Here is a 20324-nt window from a genome sequence, read left to right as displayed (position 1 = left end):
TGCCTCCAGAGTGCTGGGATTAAAGGCATGCACCACCACCACCTGGTGTGACAGTTTTTCCTTCTGCTGCCTGTGGATCAAGATGTAGGGTTCTCAGCTCCTCTCCAGCACCATATCTGCCTGCATGCAGCCATGTCCCACCATTATGATAATGGACTAAACCTCTGAAACTGTAAGACAGCCCCAATTAAATGTTTTCCTTGATAAGAGTTGCCGTAGCCATTGTGTCTCTTCACAGCAATAAAACCCCAATTAAGACAGGGTTCAAAGCTGAATAAGACTGTTGATGACAATTGTCGCCAGCAGAGGCAGGTTATCTTTCAGCACTATAAAAACCAACAGAAAAGCTTTCTTTTGATGCAGCTTCCTTTTACTGTGGACCAACTTCAAAGCTTGTCTACACCTTTTCTGATTTAGTACATTTTGTAATTATTTATTTGTATGGGTGCATGCCACAGCATGCATGTGGGAGTTAGAGGGAAACTCATGGGAGTTGCTTCTCTCCTTTCATCTGTGGGTCCCAGGGAAGGAATTCAAGTTGTCAGATATGGTTACCTGCCGAGCCATCTTCCTGGCCTTCTTGCATTGTGAATAGAAAGAAGGTGTGATTGAACCAGGCAGTCAAGGATAACCCAGAAGGATCTTCCTTGTGTCAACATTCAGATCACAGAAGCCACATCCTTTCCATCAGTAAGATAACATCCTTACAGCTCCCAGGGGTTGGAATGTGGGCATCTTTGGGGGAACATTATTCTGTCTACCCCAGGGTAGATTTTGTTAGAGTGGCTGACAATATCATCATCACACACAACATGAGTAACATAAACTTCATTTTATCATCTAATATTAATCCCATGCTCAATTTCCTATGACTTTCTCAGGTGTTGTTTTTGTTTTTTTTATATAGTACATGTATCTTTATCTTTAGTGTTTTGCCTGCATGCATGTACGTGCATTATGTGCATGCCTGGTGCCTGCAGAAGTCAGTAAAGGGAATAAGAGTCCCTGGAACTGGAGTAACAGATGGTTGTCAGCTGCCATATGGGTGCTGGGAATCAAAACTCATTTCCTCTGCAAGAGCAACAAGTGCTCTTAACCCCTGAGCCATCTCTCCAGCCTGGATATTGGTTGTTTTTTTTTTTTTTTTTTTTTTTTTTTTTTTGTTGTTGTTGTTGTTGTTGAGACAGAGTCTTACGGTGTGGCCCTGTCTGGCCTAGACATTTTGTAAACCAGGCTGGATTTGAACTCAGAGATTCCCCGATACCTCTGTCATCCCAGTGCTAGGATTAAAGACAGGTACCATCATGCTGGGCTCAACTTTGAACTTCTGATTCTCCTTTGTCTACATCCCAAATGGTGGAATTAATAGGGCATGCTGGTAAAAAGCTTTAATCCCAGCATTTGAGAGGCAGGTCTCTTACGAGTTTGAGGCTAGCCTGATAGTAGTTATAGGACTATATAGTGTCTCACTACAACAAAAAGAAACAAAAACACCACCCATCCAAACCCAACAATAAACAAATCAAACCAGCCAATCAAACAAGAAACCCAAATGCTGGGATTACAAGCTCACATCATCATACCCAGCTTCTACGTGACGGAGATCTCATCCAAGACCTCTTGTGTGCCGGGCAATCACTCTACCATCTCAAGCATATCCACTGCCCAACCAACAGTATTTTTATGATAGGCTCACGGGTTTCTTATTTTGCAGTACTGGGGACTGAACCCAGGGCCTCACACATGCTGTGCACACTCAGTATCACGAAGCTGCATCGATGAAGTGATGCTTACATCATACCACTCACTTTCCATACAATTAAAAGGTACTTTAGTATACAAACTGGTATAACCATAGTTACAAGCTAACTTTAGGTCATTTCTAATATTTCAGAGGCCTTTGTTTGCTAGACATGGCGGTCATGCACATAATCTTAGTATGCAGGGGGTTGAGGCAGGAAGGTTACCATGACTTAAAAAGGCAAACTTAGGCTACGTAAGTATGTGAGCCTCCAATAAGACTACTAAAACTACAACTACTGAGATGTCCAGATGGCTAATCGGGTGCCTGCTTCCAAGCCTGATAATTTGAATTTGAGCCCCAGGACACACATGGCAGGAGAGAACCCAACTCCTAAAGTTGTCCTTTGACTCCCATATACATGTCACGGCATGCACAAACACATGTGCACACACATACACACAAAATGAAACAAAAGTTTAAAGAACACATCTGGTCAGGCACGGCGGCACACGCCTTTGATCCCAGATCTTGGGAGGCAGAGGCAGGCAGATCTCTGAGTTTGAGGTCAGTCTGGTCTATATAGTAAATTCCAGGACACCTAGGGCTATGTAGTGAACCCATGGCTTAAAAGGGGGGGGCTTGGGTGGACCTGTGAGCACTGTGAAGTGGATGTGATCGGGGTACATTAAGTGAAACTCCAAATAATACTATGTTTGTAAAAAATTAAAAATCTAAAAACTGACAACTACCCTACTCAGTCTTTGCCATATGCCCTAAGAAATCTGAATCTTAGCATAGATACATGCATGTCTGCCTATTGCCACTCAATTTTTTCCCTTTGGTTTTTTCTTTTTTGTTGTTGTTGTTCGAGACAGAGTTTCTCCGTGTAGTTTTGGTGGCTGTCCTGGAACTTGGTCTGTAGATCAGGTTGGCCTCGGACTCACAGAGATCTGCCTGCCTCTGCCTCCCGAGTGCTGGGATTAAAGGCGTGCACCACCACCGCTCGGCTCATTGGTTTTTCGAGACAGTATTTCTCTGTGTTACCCTGGCTATGCTGGAACTCTGTAGATCAGGCTGACTTCAAACTCAGAGATCTGACTGCCTCTGCTTCCTGAGTTTTGGGATTAAAGGTGTGCTGCCACCGCCCGGCTTGCGTTCTTGATGCAACCTAGGAATCAATGTAGGTGTCCATGAATAGATAAATGGATATGAAAATGTGGTACATATACACAACGGAATTTGGGCTGGAGCAATGGCTCAGTGGCTAAGAAAAATGTGCTGCTCTTGTAGAGGACCTGAGTTCAGTTCCTAGCATCTATGTCAGGCAGATCACAACTGCCTGTAACTAGTTCCAAGGGATTCAACACCCTCCTCTGGACTCTGGAAGCACCTATACACACATGGCATTCACTCACACACACAACTTAAAATAAAAAGTTTACAGGAACATGCATGAACCTGGGAATTACTGAGGTGAGCAAACAGGAAGACGAGCAGCCCATGTTCTTTCTCATGCAGATCCCAGGGGGTTCCTTTTTTTGGGGGGGAGGGCAGGGTTCAAGCCAGGGTTTCTCTGTGTAGACCAGGCTGTCCTAGAACTCCGAGATCAGCCTGCCTCTGCCTCCAGAGTAAGCAGCTGCCACGACCACCAGCAGCAGCACCCAGCTTTTACTTTGCAAGTATATGCATTTATGTGGGAGCAAGTGTAGGGAGACATTAGAAAACTAGAAAGGGGTCCGAGGAGGGAAAAGAGGCTCTGAGAAAGGAAATCGTGGTGGCGTCAGTGAAAAACGTCCCCCATAGGCTCTGGTATTTGAGTACTTGAGTCCCACTGCTTGGAGAGATTTAGCTGAGGGAGTATGTTAACAAAACAGGACAAGATAACAAATAATAGTCAAGCTTTCTTAAAAATTACTTTTTAAGCCGGGTGGTGGTGGCGCACACCTTTAGTCCCAGCACTCAGGAGGCAGAGCCAGGTGGATCTCTCTGAGTTCAAGGCCAACCTGGACTACCAAGTGAGCTCCAGGAAAAGGCACAAAGCTACACAGAGAAACCCTGTCTCGGAAAAAAAAAAAATTACTTTTTAAAAAGCAGTACCTGAGGCCAGGCAATGGTGCATGCCTTTAATCTCAGCACCTGGGAGGCAGATCTCTGGGAGCTCCAGGACAGCCAAGGCTACAGAGAAACCCTGTTTCGAGGGGGAGGGGTGGAGGGAAGCACCTGCTTTCTGCTGTCATGTGGCTTCTGAATTCCATTCCTTAGAATTTCAGCCTGGACTACAGTGAGACTGTGTTCAAAGGAAAACAGGTAGTGGAGGGTATACTTTAATTCTAGTGAAAGAAAAGATATGCACAAGTAATTTAAGTCATTTCCTTGTTTTATTCTTTTTCTTTCTTTCTTTCTTTTTTTTTTTTTTTGGTTTCTCAAGACAGGGTTTCTCTGTGTAGCTTTGCACCTTTCCTGGAACTCACTTGGTAGCCCAAGCTGACCTCGAACTCAGAGAGATCCGCCTGGCTCTGCCTCCCGAGTACTGGGATTAAAGGCGTGTGCCACCATCGCCTGGCCTTATTCTTTGTTTTAGCACCTGACTCTTGAAAATATTTGGGCCCCTGGCTCAGGTCAATTCTACCAACTCACCTTGGCATTAGGATATGGTCATGCCCATGACTATCACACATAGATGGGATTCACTAGGGTCCTACCCTGTTACTTTCTTTAGGATCTATAATACCAAAAAATACCAAAAGACCTAAATGATAATAGAAGAGATATCTCATGTATGTACGCATGTGCCTCACAGGTGTGTCTGATGCATGAGGAACCCAGAACCAAACCTAAGTCCCCTGCAAGAGCTGCGAGTGCAGTTAACGACTGTGGCACCTCTCCAGCCCTGAATAATTTGAATCTATTAAGCAATTTCCATATAGTATTTGAGAACAGAGCATGTTGAACATAACCTTGATGCTTTGACAAGTGGGAGTCAGCCTTTTTGAGTGTGGCTAATGCTACAAACTCAAAGATGTAAACCAGTGGGGCTGGAGATGGCTCACAGCCTGAGTTCCATTCCCAGCAACTACAGGGCAGCCTACAACCATCTATAATGAGATCTGGTGCCCTCTTCTGGCCTGCAGGCATACACAGACAGAACACTATACATCATAATAATAATAAAAAATAAAAACTTTAAAAAATATACAAACCAGTAATGAATCATTATGTTTTTAATAGTTAGCAAGTGACAGGATTACCTTCCCTTCTGTGGAAACACACACACAAAGGCTGGGAAGTACCCACCCTTTTAAGAACAAACCACGAAGAACATTTTGTATTTCTGCAAAGGATCATTAAGTAGATGTGACTGAACCTTGTTTTTGAACTTCTGTAAGACCAGGGATGCTAGGGAAGCAGCTGAGGTGACCGACCTTCTGTCCACATTCTCCAGCACACCCTACTAAGGAAAACATTCAACACCTGTATGGTTTTGTGGTGCTGGGGGCTGAAGCCAAAGCCTCATTCATATTGGGTATCCACTCTTCCCCTGAGGCCCAATGTCAGCCCTCAGCAACAGTTGACTCCTGGGAGGGAGCCAAGCTCTGTGCGAGGCTGAAATCTGAAGAAACAGAGACATTAATTACTCTTGCCTTGCTGGAGTTGTTATAGTTGAGCTAAACAAGCACAATAGTATGTAGCTATCGCCTGGATGGTGGTGGCACAAGTCCTTAATGCCAGGAGGCAGAAGCAGGAGGATCTCTGTGAGTTCAAGGCCAGTCTGATCTACAGAGTGAGTGCCCGGACAGCCAAGGATACACAAAGAAACTGCCTCAAAAACCAAAAGGTGTCATTTGAAAGGAGCACCATGAAGGTAAACATAACATCTCTAAGGACGCTACATTTAAGCTGGAACCAAAAGTAAAGGTGTGTGTGTGCGGTGGTGGTGGGGGAGGGGGTCTGGTCCATGGGGAACGTTGAAGACTGGCGGAAGCTCACGTCTTTACAGCCCAAGTGGGGGCAGAGCTCCTTTAGCTCCCGCGCCTACATCTGGGCCTCTTCCCACATTTTTACTCAGGCAACCCCTCTCCACATTTATGAGGAGAAAACTTCATCCGAAGTTTCTTGAGTTACTAAACATGGGCCGTATATGAACACTCTAAGAGACTATGTAAAGGAACCCAACGTTCAACACAGTAAACAAAAGTTGGACAGTTTATTTTGTCACAAGTTGAAATACACTTTATCTAACTGTGCTGTTAAACAGCTTGCATATGCCAAAGTTGGATCCCCCCGAGGAACCTGCTTTAGCTCTACACTGACATACTCCTAAATCCACAGCAGCAACTATGAGGTTGTGTTTCGAGTCTAAGGCAGAGTGTCATATAGGCAATAGGTACAATTTGTCCCATGGGTATTTAGTAGATAGGGGTCTTGCTAGGTCATGCAGGCTGACCTCCAACTCCTGGATTCAAATAATTCCACAGCCTGGAAGAGCTGGAATGATGGGGACATGGCACAGCACCATGAAACTATAGTTCCCAATACTAGAGAGAATGATGACAATTTGGGGTGTACACATACTTTGGGGAAGGGTGGCATGTACGGTCTCCTTTTGTCATTGTTGTTACCGTTAGAACCTTGTTGTGCATTTGCTACTTACACTAATGGAGTACCTACACTAATATTCTGAAGCCTTCAGGCTCCCCAACACACTGTCATCGTCGTCATTGTCTTACATTCACATATACCCTTTTCCAGACGAGTCTGGTATTCTGTTCACAACCTGCTTCCTTTAGATTTCATAGACGATTTTCTTCATGTTCCCCTCACAGCCGTATCATCCTTTCTAGTGGTCCCACATAGCATACCTAAGGATTAGCCCCATCTTTAAGCAATCCACCATGTATGTAACAGTTTATATGACTATTGACGGGCAGTTGAGACACACATCTTCTATTCCTTAAAAGATAAAGGTTTCACTCTTTTGTGACAAATATTCCAAGATTATTTTCTCCAAAAGATCACCAAGCCAAACATTTGGCCATACTTTTATTTACTACATATACTATAAACATATACAATACATGCTACAAAAAAAACACATTTTTTAAAATTTAACTGTCAAGAAAGTGTATAGTGTTATAATACAATGGCACATGTTTATATTTTATTTCAAATTGGTTTGCTTATCACCCATTTCAAACCATTAATAGTGAAATGTTACTTGTGGAAAATTAAAATTATCTATTTGCATTATTAATAAACAATTCCAACAAATTAATAAGAATTAACCATGTCAAATATTAGTATCCAAAAATGGGCTCTTGCAGAAGTGATTATATAAAACATAGCAGCCAATTTCAGTTTCTTTTGCTCTGTGACAATGTACATATGCACTTGACTAGGATTCTAGCACTTGCTATTTTTGGAAGATATTTGTAAGAAGTCCTTTGATCTCTTGAGGTCCAATAACTGCTACACCCAGCCAAATTCAACCAACGGTTCGTGTAATGGCTCTGAACATTAGTCACTGAGGAGTTCTTCTGATCCCATCAACACCACACACAATGCAGACAGTACAAGCCAGCATCAAAGGCAAAGAAAATACAAACATTCAAATCAACTGTGACAAGGATTTTCTACAAGTAATTAAGATGCCATAATTTCAGGGACAGATTTTTTTTTAATCTAATTAATTTATTTATTTGGTTTTTGAGACAAGGTCTCACTTTGGAACTCTGACTGTCCTAGAAGTAGCTCTGTAGACTAGGCTGGCCTCTAACTCAAAGACCCACCTGCCTCTGAGTGCTAGGACTAAAGGCGTGTGCCACTATGCCTGGCTTAGGAAAACAAGATTTACTGTGCACTGGGATTTACAGTATCTATCTATACTAACTGAAAACTGAACCAAGTAGTCAGGTGGAATATGTCACATACTGCAGATCTGCCACTCAACATCATTGAACACCTACTATGTACTTAGCACTGTGCCAACATCTCCAAAGTTGAGTTTTAATGTCTTTATCAAGCTTTTACCTTAGAGTGAGGTAAAAATGTATTACATTAGCGTCATTAGTTTGCCTGTGGTAATGTATGCAATCCTATGCCAACTGGTATCCCTGGTCATGTAACAAGCTTCTGCACTCTGCTCACTCTTTCATACAAAATTTCTACACACATGTGCTAAGCAATGTGCTAGTCACTGCAATACCATGATTTGGTGTATGTTCAAAGAATGCAAGTTCATCATATTAATCTATACAGGACAACTAAGAAGGTACATTATTTTTCTAAAATGAAGTTCAAAGCAACGTATAAGGTATTTCTATTGGTCATACCACACCAGAGACCAGCAAGTGTCTTTAGCACCCAAAAGTCTCATGTTACAGTCTAAAGAAACCCTAAACCATTTGTGGCCTCACAGGCCTATTCTCTGGAGCATCTGACCCCACATAAATCATTCTATACTTTAAAGGGTTTATAAACTAAATCTGGACAAAAGGAAAACCCAAATGAAGGCAATTTATAATGTAATGTACTTCAAGAACTATTTTGACCATGGAAAATGATACATAAGGAATTTATGACTGGCACAGTTTTCAAAGTACTAATCCTACCCCAATGCATAGAATTCTAATCTGCCTTTTATACAACTTGCACATGATGCAGAGGGCAGAGTTTGGCCCCTGATACCTTCTACAGGATACAATATGGGATTGGTCCTTCCACTCCAAGTAGAATCTGAGAACTCCTAAGTATCCCATTAGGATACTAGTAATCAGGAGAAATGGCCCTGCCGGATCCGTCCTATCAGCAAGGAGTCTCTTAGCTGTGGTAGCAGTGTGAACCTATGATGCCCCCTTGGGGGAAGGCAGAAAGCTGGGAGTTTCTCCACTGAGTGAATCCAATACTGGCTTAAAGCTATGCACTGAATAAAGTGCTCTGCACATCCTGCTTCTCATCTGGAATGAAGATATTCACTATCCTAAGAATCAGGCCACTTACAGGTACAGGGGAAGAGAGTAACAAGGAAAGAATCCAAGAAAAAGTATGAAGCATTGACTGGGAAGGAAGACAAATGACTCGAGTAGTGTTCTCAGAATCCTCAGGATTTGAAATGTCAGAATGAGTCATACAATGGTCATGGTCCATAAATGCAAATGCAATCCCACTGGGTAATATTCACACAGTGCATGATTACTTCATGGGAGTGGGAGGGAACAGTCTGCTGCCTTTTGATAGTATGGTTTCAGAATGAAAACAGAACCACTGAAGAAATCAGGGTAAGCAGTGTGTAACATTCTTTTCCTGACCATCAGTTTTCCACAGGTTGATCTATACTGCCAAAGAGAAAGGAGGCAAGGTATTTACCTCTTCTCATACACGCATGGCCACTACCACCAAAAATTGCCAATTTAGAAGTTAACCACACAAGCCCTCCAGTTTCGTACCCTGAATATGGTAAATACGAGTAAGAATGGAGTAATTCAGTCTTTAAAAAGATCACAGGTAACAGAATGCTTATATAAACTAGACTGCTTTTGACACCTGTAAGAAAATTGTATAGATGGCAATTGGGGGAAAAACCAGATTGTTCCCATCTGTCAGCCAACTGTTGAGCTATACTCAGCTGAAGTCCTCATCAGGATTCTGTTGATCCAGCAGACGGACATGTGTGAATGGGAAGTGACCACGTTTGCCATTACACTCCCCTTCCCACTGACCACTCACATTAATCTTCGTAACCTTTACCAGCTCACCGACCTGCAGGACGAGAATAAGGAGAGCACTTTATTTCCAGTCAAGAATGCAAGCTGCAAATCTCCATTCTCTGTTAGGCATACCCTGCCCATGTGATTGCTCTAGGGCTGATGTTATAGAAATGGCTACTCACTACCTCCCCAGCCCCAGCCACCAGACTGGTTACTTGTGGTTAATGCAGGCAAAAGGAAAGAGTGTTGTTAGCAGTGGAGAAAGACACTGAGAATACAGAAAAAATGATCCTAGAAAACGATACTTCCTGTGAACTCAGCATGTCTAGATGAGCTAATCTTCCTTTTCTCTGGTCTACTATTCTCAGCAACTCCCTACCCCACCCGACAAGCTCTGGCGTAGGGACTAACACCCAGTTCTTCTTGGGATAGCATGCACAGGTGGTAGCATGGCCCAACCCCTACCTTAGCCCAACTCTCTCATACACACTGTGGCGGCCACTGCTTACACAGCACAAGGCAACCACAGCAAGCTCACTGCATTTGGACCCAGAAAATGAAGTGTTCTTACTATTTTCTAGCCCAGGCCAAGTCTAGAGAAGGTAGAGGCCAAAATGCCAAATCCTCTCAGTTCCCAGCAAATGTCAACTCTCAAATCTACTAGCTGACTTGCTGCTCCTTAAAACAGCATGTATTCATTACCCAATCGGGGACAAAGGAAACAAAGTCCACTAACTACTATAGCTATAACCAGCTAACTATCACCCCTTCTATTTATAAAATCAAATATAAAGTTTTAACAAGATATATCACCACTTTGCCATGAAGTAAAGATAAGGTCAGACTGATAACTAGATTCACTGAGGCAAAACCCTAAACAAACAGCACGTTGGTGCATGCTGTAATCCTAGCCCTGGGACACAGGAGGAGGAAGACAATGAGTTTAAAGCTATCCTCAGCTACATGGGAAATGGGAGGCACGTGTGCTGGCTACTATCTCAAAAGAGAAAATGTAGCAAAAAAAAAGAATAAATAAAACACAACAGAGGACCCCGACTAAGAAGCCAGATGGGGACCACTGTTTGCAAGTCCCTTGAGCTTCACATTGTTCCTGTCTTCTGAGTCTATTTTATGGTTCAAGAGGGTATTTTAGAAACATTAATTTCTAATTCTCATAATAACCCTCCAGGATAAGAACATTTTTTTTTTATTTTATAGACAAGATGGAGGATTAGGACAATCATGATAGTCACAAAGCCAACATGACGCTGAAGCTCACTGTGCTATTAGATCAGGAACCTTGAAGCTCTGCTGTATGAGGCCTCATGGTAAGAACTTCTCTTGGGAGTTACTGCGCAAAGCCAACTCCTGTGAAGACCCAGGGACTCCTAGAGAACCAGCCTGATCACATTAACAGGGAAAGGAACACTCCTGCTTACTGGTTGGTCTGTAATTTCCCACGAAAAAATATGAAAACCACAAAGGCCTGATGTGTTTGTTCGAACAACAGAAAAACAGAACAGGCCGGAGGGGAGTAACAGAAATAAGAGTAAGATACAAAGGGTGAAAAAAGAGAGCAGCTCCAACCGCAGTGCCATAAGGACTGGGCAAAGGTGGGCGAGGACCACAGACCACACGCATCCAGGCCTAGACCTGCTAGCAACTATCTGGCTCCAAGTCAGACATCCAAGTTAGCTGACTGACGACCACAGATTTTCATATAGTCTTCAAGGACCCAAGACATTTAAGTACAATTTCACTTTTAGTAAAAGTAATCTTTGGCTAGGGTGCACCTCCATGATATGGCATGCACACAGCATAGACAAGGCCCTAAACAACTGACACAAGGGAGCATTCTAAAGTGCTGGAAATGTGTGAAACGTTGACTTGCATCATACAAGTGTCCACATCTGTAAATTCACTGAACTGCATATTTAAGTTCTGTATGTTACCAAATGATTTTACACCTCAGTAAAAAGTGGGAGGGTATCTGTCAATATTTTACTTAGCTTTTCCTAGGTGTTAGATCATCCCATCTGTCATCAGGCCTTTTCCCTTTAAAGAGAAATGGGAAGTTCCTATAGAGCCAGGCATCACTAGAGGACAGAATTGTGTGTACACAATGTATCAAACAAGAGCTATCAACAGAGCCATCTTTTCTTCTCTTTCTTATTTCCTATGGGGTTGTTTTGTTTTGAGACAGGATCTCACTATGTAGGCCTGGCTGGCCTCAAATTCACAGAGAGCTGCCTGCCTCTCCCACCCAAATGCTGAGATGAAAGGTGTGTGCTACGATGCCTGGCTTTAGAGCCCTCTTCCCCCCCCCCCCTTCTTCGAGACAGGGTTTCTCTGTGTAGCTTTGCACCTTTCCTGGAACTCACTCTGTACACCAAGCTGGCCTCGAGCTCACAGAGATCCTCCTGGCTTGGCCTCCCAAGTGCTGAGATTAAGGGCATGTGCCACCACTGCCTGGCATCAGAGCTCTCTTTAAGATATAGATTCCTGAGGTGGTGGAGCTCGGCTTTAATTCCAGCATTCAGGAGGCCAGTGGCAGGCACATTTGAGTTTGAGGCCAGCCTGGTCTCCAGAGCGAGTTCGGGACAGCCAGAGCTACACCGAGAAGCTTTGTCTCTAAAAAACAAAACAACAAAAAAACTATATATTTTCATTCTCCTAATTTCACTCTACAAAGGAGACTCAAGAAAAACTGTATCTTACTCTTTTTTTTTTAAATTATCTATTTTTATTTTATGTACACTGGTGTTTGTCATGGATGTTAAGTCTCCTGGAATTGGAGTTGCAGACAGTTTCAAGCTGCCATGTGGGTTCTGGGACTTGAACCTGGGTCCTCTGGAAGAGCAGTCAGTGCTCTTAACCACTGAACCATCTCTCCAGCCCCCTGTATCTTATTCTTAAACACAAACTTCATCAATCAGGAGTGAAAGGCAAACATCAACAAAATGCAAATTTTTTGTTTGTTTTGTTTTTCTGTGTAACAGCTTTGGCGGACTCAGAACTCACCAGGCTGGCCTCATACTCACAGAAATCTGCCTGACTCTGCCTCCCGAGTGCTGGGATTAAAGGCGTGCACCACCCGCTCGCTCATTGTTTTTCGAGACAGTATTTCTCTGTGTTACCCTGGCTATGCTGGAACTCTGTAGATCAGGCTGACTTCAAACTCAGAGATCTGACTGCCTCTGGGATTAAAAGTGTGTGCCATCATGCCCAGCAATAATTGTCTTTGTTTGTTTTTCAAGACAGGGTTTCTCTGTGTCGTTTTGGTGCCTGTCCTGGATCTTGCTCTGTAGACCAGGCTGGCCTCGAACTCACACACCTGCCTCTGCCTCCCGAGTGCTGGGATTAAAGGCGTGCACCATCGCTGTCTGGCCGATTGTCATTTTTAAATGGAGGTACATATAAGTAGTCAGCTGGGCTAATAACACTCCCTAAAGTGGCATCAACTACAAATACTTCAAAAAGACAATTATTAAGATAACCCTTTTTACCCCATAGGGTCATCCTCCTGAAATGCTTCGGGGCTCTTGAGGGCAAGGGCAAGAGCCAAAGAGAGCATGACTAAACTTAAGAGATAGGGCTTCCAGTGAAGCCCCACAAGGTGGGTTTCCCAACAGTTTGGGGGAAGAGCAGCTGTCAATTCTGGGGCATCAAGAGCAATTCTTGCTCTGTGTCAAAAAGCCAGACTAAAGAGGGAGGTTTATTTGGGTTTCCTGAGCCAGTCAGGTGGCTGAGGCTGACTTGACACTCACACAGCCGAGGATGCACTAACTGCTGCTCCTCCTGCCCAGACCTCCTCACCTCCCCAATGCCGGTATTATACGTATGCAGCACTGTGTCTGGCTTTTGTGCTATTTTATTTATTTTATTTTTGTCTGTTTGAGACAGGGTCTTACAGTGTAGCCCTGGCTGGCTTGATCTCACATAGACAAGGCTGGCCTCCAACTCTCAGAAGTCCTCCTGCCTCTGCTCCTCCCAAGTATAAGTGCCACAAAGCAGGTAGAATAAAAGGATCTGCCCCAGAAATGCTATATGTTTTCTTTTTTGAGACAAAGTCTCACTATGTACTCTTGGCTGGCCTGATACTTCCTATGTTGACCAGGATAAATTTGTGATTATCCTCCTCTATTTGCCTGCTGGGTACTGGAATCATGGATATATGCTACAACCCACAGTAAAATGTTACAATCTTTTCTTGTTTTGTTTTTCAAGACAGGGTTCCTCTGTGTAGCCCTGGCTGCCCTGGAACTTACTCTGTAGACCATGCTGGTCTTGAATTCAAGAGATCCGCCTCCTGAGTGCTGGGATTAAAGGCACGCTCCATTACCACCCAGCCATTTTTTTTTTTTTTTTTTTTTGGAGACAGGGTTTCTCTGTAGTTTTGGTGCCTGTCCTGGATTTTGCTCCGTAGACCAGGCTGGCCTCGAACTCACAGCACCTGGCTCTGCCTCCCAAGTGCTGGGATTAAAGGCATGCACCACCACCGCCCAGCTCTCATATATTTTTTAAAATTTATTTTTATTTCATGTGCACTGATGTTTTGCCTGCATGTATGTCTGTTTGAGGGTGTTGGGATCCCCTGGAGCCAGAGTTACAGATAATTGTGAGCTGCCATGTGGGTGCTGCAAATTGAACCCAAGCCTTCTGGAACAGCCTTAACAGTGCTCTTAACTGCTGAGCCATCTCTCTGCCCATTATTTCAAATTTGAAATGAGCCGGGCGGTGGTGGCCCACGCCTTTAATCCCAGCACTTGGGAGGCAGAGGCAGGAGGATCTCTGTGAGTTCGAGGCCAGCCTGGTCTACAAGGCAAGTTCCAGGAAAGGCGCAAAGCTACACAGAGAAACCCTGTCTCGAAAAAACAAAAACAAACAAAAAAAAAATTGAAATGAGACAAATAAATAGAAAACAAAAAGTCAGTTAGGGTACATGGTACAATACATATAATCTTAGAATGTTGGAGGCTGAGCCAGAAGACTCATTGCTAGCCTGGGTTACAGTAAGATTCTAGTCTCAACATTAACCACGAAGTCAAACAAGAAATAAAGAGAAAAAGACCTTCACACGGATTATCAAGACTCTCAAGAACTGTTAATTAAAGATGACCTTTAAATTCTGATCTTCCTGTTTCTACCTCCCAAGTACCAGGATAATAGGTGTGTACAACCAGAGGTTCTGATGACTTTTTCTCCTGATATAGCATCTTTCTATACAGTCCTAGTTGGCCTGGTATTACTAACTATATATTACTCTAAACTGACCTTGAACTCAGTAATCCTTAGCTTCACAAGTGCTCAGTTTCTTTTTCTTTTTTCTTTTCTCTTGGGGAGGGAGGGTCAAGGAGGAAAGAGCTTGCGACAGGGTCTTAACCCTGATGCTTCCCCAGTGTCCCAAGCTCCAAGGACTCTTTGACCACTGTTTGTTGCTCCATCTGGTCCTCACCCTCCCGACTGATTCTCTAACATCCTCTAGAGCAAGCCTGAGGATGAAGCAGACAGTGACCTATAAAGGGGACTAAACAAGGCTATTCCCAAGAAACTTAATGAACTGGTTTGTTTCCTGGCTCTGTCCCACTACCAAAGGCAGCTGCGACCCTAGTGAAGACATAATTAAACCTAGAATAGTCCGGAAACAAAAGAATACCCATCTATCCGCACCAGAAAGTCTTAGTAACAATGAAAAAGAAACTGGAGTCCAAACGGCATTAAACTCTGAAATTCACTAACTAGGAGGCTATCAGGGAACTATGTGAGCTCCTTTGTGGGTACACCTCCAGGTGAATCTTTTCAAAAATAGGTTTTGTCCCTATTACCTAAAGGAAAGACAGCAACAACTGCCAGTTTTCCTCCAATCCAGACCTGCAGGACTCCTGTGAGCCCAGAGCAGGACATGCACGCCAGCACAGGGACAGAAAAGCCAGGGAGAAAGAAACAAGAGAAGAGAAACAGCGGCCTCCGGTGTGCCAGGGAGCCCAGAGGTTCACAGCAGGTGTTTTCTCTCATTCTTCATGGTGTGTATTTTAAATTAGCTCTTTACACTTGCATACACATGGAGGTCAGAGACAACTTGTAGAGTCTGATCTTTCTTCCTACCATAGGTTTCCAGGATGGAACTCAGATCTTAGACTTTGATGGCAAGCGTCTTTACCTGCAGAATCATTTCACCCATAATATATTTTGAGAACAGTGTTTCTCACTGAACCTGAGCTCACAATTTGGCATGGCCTAGCTGTGCAGTGAACACCAGGGATCCTGTGTCTGCCTCATCCAGCTGCTAGAATTAAAGGCACATGCTGTTGCTCCTTGCTCTCTATGTAGGTTCCAGGAATCCAAATTCAGATACTAAGTCCTATGTGGCAAGCGAAGTAAGCCATCTCCCCAGCTCTGTCCTAACATTTTTTAATATAACGAAGACAAAAGAATACTTTAAGGGGGTTGGGGATTTAGCTCAGTGGTAGAACGCTTGCCTAGCAAGTGCAAGGCCCTGGGTTTGGTCCTCAGCTTCAAGAAAAGAAAAAAAAAAAAAAAAGAATACTTTAAGATTTGTCTGGGGAGAAAGTTAAGGAAATTATAGAAATCTAAGGAAGGAGTCAGCAAATCATGGCTTCTAAATCAAATCCAGCTTGCTGTTTTGTAAACAGTTTGTCATTCCGTGTGTCTGTGCCTGCTTCAGAAGTCAGAGGACAACTCTGTGGCGTCGGTTCTCTCCTCCCCTACTGCAGGGGTTGGATGGCTCCATGGTCTCTATTCATAAGGACTCCACTCTGCCACTGTAACCAGAAGGGAGTTATAAACAAGACAAGTGGAGCCTGGTGGATTCCAATAACAGAGCTAGCAAGACGGTAAGAGAGCTTACTTCAAAACCTTAGGGCTTGAGTTCAATTCCCGGAAGTCAAGTAAACGTGCAAGGAGAAACTCAGTTTGGTGGTATACACATTTAATCCCAGTACTCAGGAAGTGGGTAAATCTGAGTTCCTGAGGCCAACCTCAGAACTGTGAGTTCCATGCCAAGGGTACACAGATGATATCTAAATAAATAAAATCAAAAAAGGCTGAGAACCAGGCACAGTGTCTCACACCAGCTGTAATCCCAGCCCTTGAGAGGCTGAGGCAGAAAGGTTGCCTTGAGTTTAAGATGAGCCAGGGCTATATAGGTGTGAAAATCCTGCCTCAAAAAGAAAAGGCTAGGGATATATATATATATATATATATATATATTATATATATATATATATATCCTAGCATGCAAAGCCTTGATTTAATCTACAGTACCATTGAAAACAACAAAGCTGAGAGCTGGGCATGGTGGTGTTTACCTTTAAACCCAGAACTTGGGAGGCAAACAGACAGATCTACACGAGTTTAAAACCAGACTCGTCTACACATCGAGTTCCAGGCCAGGACTATATAGTGAGACCTCATCTCAAAAACAAACAAACAAATAAATCCCTGTGTCCACAAAGAAAAGCTAAACAGAAGTAATTTTCTGGTCAGGTGATAGAGCACTTGCCTAGCATCCATGAGAGGCCTGGGTTCAAATCCCCATACTACAAAATTGTTTTTCCTAAAAATTAGTATTATAAATGAGACCTGAAGTCCCCAAACTTTGTAGTGTCAGAGGCATGGCACAAACCATAGGAGTGCCAAAATGTGTTTTAAGCTGTTGAGGGAAACACAGGAACACTTGATCTGCACTGAGTTACTTGGCGGAGCTGGAAAGATGGCTCTTCCAAAGGATGTGAATTTAATTCCCAGCACCCACATGGCAGTTTACAACTGTCTGCGACTGCAGTTCCAGGGGATCTGACACCCTCAAACAGACATACATGCAGGCAAAACTCTAATGGACACTAAACATATAAATAAATCTTTAAGAATAAAATAACCATCCAGGGCTGGGCAGTAGTGGTACACACCTTTAATCTCAGCACTGGAGGAGGGCGGGGCTTACCAGAGGCAGGCAGATCTCTGTGAGTTCCAGGCCAGTCTGGTCTACAGAGCAAGTTCCAGGACAGCTAGGGCTATGCAGAGAAACTCTGTCTCAAAAAACCAAAAGCAAACAAACAAAAAAACCATCCACCTTCCAGGCAGGCATGGTGACAGCACTGGAGACAAGCAGGAAGATCAGGATAAAGACCATTTTCAACTACACAGGGAAATGAAGAACAGAGTGTGCTACATAAGGCCCAGTCTCAAAAATACCAAGGTATGAACAATGGTCACCAAGCCAATGAGTTTAGTCCCTGAGTGTAGTGGATACATGGTGGAAGGAAACTGACTCCCAAGTTGTCCTCTAGTCCCCACATGTAAAGTTATTACATGTGTGTATTCCCAAAAAGAAATATATAAATGTATTCTTTTAAATTAAACAAACAAGGGGCTGGAGAGATGGCTCAGAGGTTAAGAGCACTGGCTGTTCTTCTAGAGAACTCGGGTTCAATTCCCAGCACCCACATGGCAGCTCACAGCTGTCCATAGCTCTGGTTCCAGGGGATCTGACACCTTCACACAGACATACAATACATGTAGGCAAAACACCAACGCACATAAAATAAAAATAAATTATAAAACAAACAAGGAAGCAAAGGTGAGTAGGATGTGACTATGAGCACAGTACAAAAATGTCATAAAGAAACCCATTATTTTGACTGATCACTCAAAAAAAGTGTATGTAACTTACAGATATAAATGTGAAGTGAGAAATGAGAGTGGAAATGTTCAACATGGTCACAAGGTACGATAAACTAGGAGGTGTATAACTGATGTACACATCTCACTAGGTAAAGTATTAGTTATTCAATGCTAAACTAAAAATATCTTCTTTTAATTACATTTGCTTTTAAAAACAACCATTATGTAATAAAAGTACTTAAGACTGAATCCAAGCATAGTGAAAGGGGTCTGTAATCATGCCATTTGGGGTCAAGGGATACACCTCAGTGGTAAATCCTTGTCCAGACCCTAAGTTACTAATGAAACAACAAAAAGAACCAGTTATAAAGAACAAAAAAGTATTTAAGAGGCTAAAGCAGGATGATAATGTTCAAGGCCAGCCTAGACTTTACTGACTTTAAGATCAGGCTATGCTACATTAAAAACAAATAAAAAGTTTTTGAGTTCTCAAAAAAAGTTATTATGAAGATACCAAAGACATTTTTAATATTTGAAAGATGGATTTGTTATTTCCAAAGTCCTCTGTGTGTGTTGCTAGGGATTAAACCCAAGGCCTTGCGCACACTACAGGAGCGCTCCAGCATTGAACCGCAGACCCCACGAAGGCCGTTCACTCTAGGACTCTATTAAATAGAGTCTGGCTTACACACCAAGATTCTGTCCTAAAAAGCAGGGGTGGGAGCCGGGTGGGGGTACAAACTTTAATCCCAGCATTCGGAAGGCAGAGGCAGGCGACCCTGTCTCAAAAAAACAAACAGAAAATAACAACAACAAAAGACAAAGGGAGGGCTGGGTGTGGTGACACACAACTTTAATCCCGGATTTTGGGAGGCAGAGCCAGGAGGACCAACCTGGGCTGCGTGAGACTCAGCCTCCAAAAAAAACTAAAAAGGGGGAAAAAATCATCTTAAAAAATGTTGTCATTTCTGTGTTTTCAAGGGCTTAAGATCCCTTTGGAACTAGACTTTGAGCAATGAGCTTCCTGATGTAGAGAACCCAGGTCCTCTGTAAGAAATAAAAATGATCTTAACCCATGAGCCAAATCTCTAACCCCCCCCCACCACTAATGAACTTATTTGAAAGCAAACAAAAAGACCACATCTATCTGTGTCAAGGAGGACTGCAACACTGTTAGGAAAACAAAGAGAGACTGTATCCCTGGATTCAACATCTCTAATGCCTCCAACAGGCTGAATGTCACTCAACCCTACCTCAGGAATCAGGGACAGAATCTGATTATGTAGCCCAGGCTGGCCTTAAACTTGAAATCCTCTTACCTTCACTCCATCGTGCTGGGGTTTACCATCACTCTTGATTCAACCTGTTTGCCTAGAAGTTTTTTTCCTACAGCAAAGGAGAGTTAAGGTTCCTTCCCACTGAAGAGTTCTCATAAGCCAACTGTTTTTGTTTTTAAGACAGAAACTGTTGCTCTGACTGTCCTGGAACTCACTATATAGACCAGACTAGCCTTGAACTCACTGAGATCCAAATTCAGGGATTAAAAGCATGTACCACCATGTACAGCCTAAGCTATTTCTTCAAGCATGTAAGAAAGGTGTTTTAAAGCCGTTTTAGGGTATCTGTTTTATATTGAAAGAGGCCCTTTTTAGTAATAAACATATATAACTCAAAACCAACTAAAAAGAAATTTTATGAAATCACACCAGTTTTCAACTCAAATCTTTATCCCCCAAGATTTTTGTAGTATTTCATAGCAGAAAAAGCAGTTCAACCACTTTTAAGCACTGGTGCTATTAATTAACAGAGACATCCTTAGAAATAATCTTTCACTGGCCTGGAGAAATGGCTCAACAACTAAGAGCATGTGCTGTTCTTGCAGACGATCAACATTCAGTTCTCGGTACCCATATGATGGCTCACAACTATCCATAACTCCAGTTTGAACCTCATACATACATGCAGGCAAAATATTCACACAAGTAGAATAAAATCAACAAATCTTTTTTTTTAAATTGGCAAAGAAGTGGAAAACGGAAGTGAAATTGACAGTCACTATCCTCTTCTGGGTATACAGTGACCTGGTCCAGGAACACCGTTTTCCCACTCCAGTCTGTTAATAAGATCCACAACCAATGATAAGTGCCCACACATGCTAGATGTGAGCATCATCCCTCAACTTCATGAGCTGAAAAACTTGCTTTCTTTATCTTCCAAGCAGTGTGACCTAGACA

General features: G+C 43.0%; 1 protein-coding gene across 2 annotated transcripts in view; it reads right to left on the bottom strand.

The window, feature by feature from the left end:
* Positions 1 to 5931: 5931 nt before the first annotated feature.
* Crk (CRK proto-oncogene, adaptor protein) overlaps positions 5932 to 20324 on the bottom strand; it is a 30854-nt gene continuing 16461 nt past the window's right edge. The window contains exon 3 of one of the 2 annotated variants that reach the window (XM_028866766.2): positions 5932 to 9499. In XM_028866766.2, the coding sequence (XP_028722599.1) occupies positions 9362 to 9499 (138 nt within the window). In that variant the 3' untranslated portion in view covers positions 5932 to 9361. The remainder of the gene's footprint in view (positions 9500 to 20324) is intronic. The other variant, XM_028866767.2, reaches the window with a different exon arrangement.

This window comes from Peromyscus leucopus, chromosome 8b (assembly GCF_004664715.2).
Source record: "Peromyscus leucopus breed LL Stock chromosome 8b, UCI_PerLeu_2.1, whole genome shotgun sequence".
Taxonomy (NCBI): Eukaryota; Metazoa; Chordata; class Mammalia; order Rodentia; family Cricetidae; genus Peromyscus; species Peromyscus leucopus.
This window is presented reverse-complemented; position numbering and strand designations above follow the sequence as displayed.